Below are 5,000 nucleotides of genomic sequence, written 5' to 3'. Positions count from 1 at the left end.
AACAGAAGTCAATGGTTATATGATTTCGGCAAACTTTAAATTATCCTCTTCAATGTTTATTGAGGTAAAGTTGGCTTTATATTCACAGATTCATTCATTTTTTTAATAGTGACAACTTGTGACAGTCTCTATATTAATAATACTTTGAATATTTCAGTCTGAAATTGTAAATATGACTTCAAAACAACATCAGCCCAATTTAATTGACTGTGAACAGTGTCGTTCTTTGATAGTCATTGGCTGATCATATGATTTCACTATTTAGAATATGCAGTGAATGCTTTTCTGAAATTATGTTATTAAGGAGAAAGTCTGAATGTGCGAATGTAAAACCAACTTCACCTCAATGGCAGCATGAGCTGTTTTAAATGGATAGTTCACCCAAAAATCCTTTTACTCCTTAAGCTGTTGAGATTCTTTCTTCTGTTTAACACTAAAGAAGATATTTTTAAGAAAACTGAAAACCTGTAACCATTGACCTCCATAGTAGGAAAAACAAATTAAAATCAATGGTTATATGCTTTCAGCAAACATCAAATTATCCTCTTTAGTGTTCATCAGAAAAAAGAAAGTTGAGTCAACTTCATTGCACATTCAGACTTTCTCCTTAATATTATATTTTCAGAAAAGTATTCTTTGTATATTCTAAATAGGGGAATCAAATATTAGTAGCCAAAGTAAAACATTGTTCACAGTCAATAAAATAGTGCTAATGTTGTTTTGAAGTCCTGCTCATGCTACTTCAGACCGAATATTCAAAGTAGTGTGGTAAACAATATAGAGACTGTGTCACAAGTTGTCACTAAACGAATGTGTTAATATTAAGCCAACTTTACCTGAAGAACAGTCAAGCAGGTTTTGGAAGAAGTAAAAGCTGAGTAAATGATGACAGGACTATTCATTTTCTTTGTGAACTACCCCTTTAAGCGGTGTCCACACACAGTCATGTGAAAGTTGTAAGCGTATACAAAGTAATAATAACAGCGAAATGTGTCTTACCGGCTGTAAACAATCTCCCGAGGCAGCAGAGCGTCAGCACGGACACGACGCGCGCGCAGACCGCGAGAAGAAGCGCACACTTCGGGCTGTGCCGGGTGGACATGGTGCCCGAGCGGAGATCCAGAAGGATGATCACCGCGGATCACGGCTGCACGACCATAATATAGAGCAAATCCGACACTTCCTGAAACCTGAGAGACTCTCAGAGCAGCAGCGTTTGGACGCGCGCGCCGCACATCAGCTCTCCAAGGAGCGCACCACCGCGTGCACTCAAGCAACCTCGTGCGCGTGTGTGTGTGTGCGCGCGAGAGAGAGAGAGAGCGCGCTGAGATTTTGACGCTTCAGATTTTGAATGAGTGCTAAAAAACACGATCTGACTAGTAAAGAACGTAACGTTTTTGCTGATTAGAGGTTTATTTGCATGTTTTGTTAAAAAACTCGTTCTTTAAAGCTTTCTACTGTCTCTGACAAAACACAACAGACCCGTAAAGGTTAATTAAAATAAATAAAAATAAAGTTTTTAGATGTTAGAATCAGTATGTTAGTTTTAAGGATATCTATAAGCTAGTGCGCTCAAAAACAGTGATTTGCGTCAGAACACATAAAACCCGATGTAAACATCCAAACCCATGTAGTTTATCACGATCAAAGTTTTTTTTGACGTCACCTAAATACTTTAGTTTCTCATCGTGACCAATCAATTGCTCTCTAGTATCTGACATGCCCCGCCCCCTTTAAGACGCTTCCAGTTTGCTTTTCAGTTGATTGTGAAAAGTAAATGCACATTTCATTTCATTTGTATGTGTGTATATGCAGTGGCGTAGCGCAAAATGCGTTGGACCCCCGCAAGGATTATTGATTGTGGGGGGTATTTCTGGGAGGAGGAAGTGCTTGTAAAACCGAAAACTGGGTGGGGGGAGGGGGGGTGCGTTTGACGGCGATCGTGGTGCGGTGGTTCTGTGGTGAGCAGTTGCCTCACAGCAAGAAGGTGCCGTGTAAAACTGCAGAGCCACTTGGTAACTGTACCACTGTGTAAAACATATGCTAGATAAGTTGGCAGTTCATTCCGCTGTGGCGACCCCTCATACATAAAGTGACTAAGCCAAAGGAAACTGAACTGAAATTAAATGAAATAGACCTTTCCAACCATTTATAATTTGTCATGCTTAGATTGGGATTTAATTGCAAAAAAGGAAAGCTAAACTTTAGCGTCACGGTGGCGGGATGATGACAGTTAAAGGGATAGTTCACCCAAAAAATAAAAATTTACTCACTATTTACTCACACTCAAGTGGTTTTAACCTTTATACGGATTGAACTGCCAACTTATCCAGCATATGCCCTTCCAGCTGCAACCCATCACTGGGAAACACCCATACACTCTCATTAACACATATAGACTATGGACAATTAAGTTTATTTAGTTCACCTATATCGCATGTGTTTGGACTGTGGGGAAAAACCACACGAACACGGGGAGAACATGCAAACTCCACGCAGATATGGCCATTGCAGCTATGGCTCGAACCAGCGACCTTCTTGCTGTGAGGCGACAGCGCTACCCACTGCGCTGCCGCGTCGCTCTCTGTTGAACATTAAAGATGATATTTTAAAGAAAGCTGAAAACTTGTACCCATTGACTTGTATAATACTTGCTTTTCTACTATGGAACATTTTTCAAAATATCTTCTTTGTGTATACCACACTGTTAAAACTCCACCTAAAATTTTAAGGCAACAAACTTCTGGACATTTTTGAGTTGACTCAACTTTCAACCCAATTACTGCACTTGACTCGATTTCAGTTGAGTGAACTCAAAAATGTTCTGAAGTTTGTTGCCTTAAGTGAAGTTTATTTATAAACTAATTTCAAGAGGAGCACATGCTATGATCGCTTGCGGCTGGTCCTGCATTATTCAATTTATGATTCACCAATCAGACGATTCCTCAGCCATTATAAATACCCTCAGTTCCATATCTCAGCCATATTCCTTTTGAAGAATCCTCCCATCCACCCCTACTCTTCCTCCTTTCCTAGAAGGGTGGCACGGTGGCCCAGTAGTTAGCACCTCACAGCAAGAACCTCACTGGTTCAAGTCCTTACCAAGCCAGCTGATGTTTCTCTGTGGAGTTTCAACATTCTCCCCATGCTCACGTGGGTTTCACCTAGGTTCCCCGGTTTCACCACAGTCCAAAAACATGCAACTTAAGTTAATTGACTAATCCAAATCAGCTCCATAGACATGCTCCTAGTAAGCAGTTATGTCTTAAGAGCGATCCATATCTGTTCATTAGCTACTACAGCAGGGGAGTTCTCCAGATCTACCTGAACTCAAACTCCCCTCTATCACTCTGCTAACGGAAGGGCTCATAAGATCCTCAAGCCCAGGGCTCTCTCTCAGTACAGCATGACAAACAAGCTTTATAATCAATCATCATCAAGTGTGAACTCTTGAATTTTTAAGTTGAGTCAACTTTTTTTTACAATGCAGAAGAAAGAAATGCAGAAAGGTGAAGAGACTAAAGAGTGAATAAATAATGACAGAATTTTCCTTTTTGGGTGAACTACCCCTTTAAGGGGGGATAATTGAGACACTGCTCGCTGCAGAGCCACTTGAGCTCTCGCTCCTCCTCCTATAAGCTGTTTTAATGCGTACACCCACCCCACCCCTAACCCCAACCCGCAGTGACATCACTCGTAGAAGAAGTGCAAGGAAGGAGGAGCTGGAGCTCAAGCTCTCCCTTGCTGGAGCTCAGCTCTGCCCAAGTGGCTCTGCAGTGAGCACCACTTAGGATAATTTAAAAAAAATGATTTTAAAAAAATGATGAGAGCCTAAAATATAATATTTTATAATATACCAAATTTTATATAACACAAAATCCTCATTCATTCATTTTCTTTTCGGATTAGTCCCTTTATTAATCAGGGGTCGCCACAGCGGAATGAACCGTCAACTTATCCAGCATATGTTTTACGCAGCGGATGCCCTTCCAGCTGCAACCCATCACTGGAAAACACCCATACACTTCCACTCACACACATACACTACGAACAATTTTAGCTTAACCAATTCCCCTATACCACATGTCTTTGGACTTGTGGGGGAAACCGGAGCACCCGGAGGAAACCCACACCAACACGGGGAGAACATGCAAACTCCACACAGAAATGCCAACTGACCAAGCCAAGGCTCGAACCTGTGATCTTGCTGTGAGGCGAGAGCGCTACACACTGTGCCACCGTGCTTCCCAACACAAAATCCCTTGAGGTGAATGATTCAAATGATTGAGTTGTTTTTGGTCATATTTTCCTCTCAGAGTCATTAAAGTTGTGCTTCTGAACTCTAACAGTGACATTATAGAAATAATTGAATAATGCAAATGTTTATGGCACGGTTGGAGTTGAGTATTTTTCATGCTGATCCGATACTGAGAGCCTTAATTTCCTGAAGCGCAGCAGCAACAAAGCATGCCTGAAATAAATAACCGCATGCATGATGAAACTGCATTATTCAACAGCAGAAACACTCAACGAGCACACAACTCACAAATCTGCACATGCAGGAGAGATTTGAGAACAATAGCAACAACAGCATCAGCGTTTGCTGTGCGGACTAATTCTGAAAGAACAAAATACTGTGTGATTTCATCATCCTGTTCTTGCATTTTCCCTGATTTCAAAAGCTCAGACGGGAATGGATCTTCAAGAGACTGCAGAAATCCATTTGAAGCAGATCCTCGTGTCTAAAACCTGTCCTGTAGCTGGAGAAAAGAAACAGGTTTCAACGACGAGCCCACATTTAGACAGCGATCAGCTTTTCTCCGAGAACAGTTTAATGAAATATTTAGGCACGAGTGACTCAGAGGGAATAAAGAAGCCAGAATAGGAGAACTCAGCATATGTCATTGTCCACCAGGAGGTTTTTTTTTCTTGAATTGCTCACAGGCTGTGCTGAAACAGGCCACTTTTTCATTAAAAACACGTAGAATGTTCAGAAATGA

At 41.2% G+C, this 5,000-nt stretch overlaps 2 protein-coding genes across 3 annotated transcripts in view; one reads left to right on the top strand and one right to left on the bottom strand.

Annotated features, from left to right (window-relative positions):
- The window catches only part of LOC130238984 (disintegrin and metalloproteinase domain-containing protein 12), a 541,789-nt gene extending 540,539 nt beyond the window's left edge, over positions 1-1,250 (bottom strand). Inside the window, exon 1 of the mRNA XM_056470105.1 lies at positions 1,000-1,250. Coding sequence (XP_056326080.1) covers positions 1,000-1,102 — 103 coding nt within the window. The 5' untranslated portion in view covers positions 1,103-1,250. The remainder of the gene's footprint in view (positions 1-999) is intronic.
- Positions 1-5,000, top strand: part of dock1 (dedicator of cytokinesis 1) — a 927,369-nt gene that overhangs the window by 278,995 nt on the left and 643,374 nt on the right. The gene's annotated exons all lie outside the window — the stretch shown is intronic.

Source organism: Danio aesculapii, chromosome 12 (genome assembly GCF_903798145.1).
Source record: "Danio aesculapii chromosome 12, fDanAes4.1, whole genome shotgun sequence".
Taxonomy (NCBI): Eukaryota; Metazoa; Chordata; class Actinopteri; order Cypriniformes; family Danionidae; genus Danio; species Danio aesculapii.
Note: the sequence above shows the minus strand (reverse complement) of the source record. Positions and strands in the feature narration are given on the sequence as shown.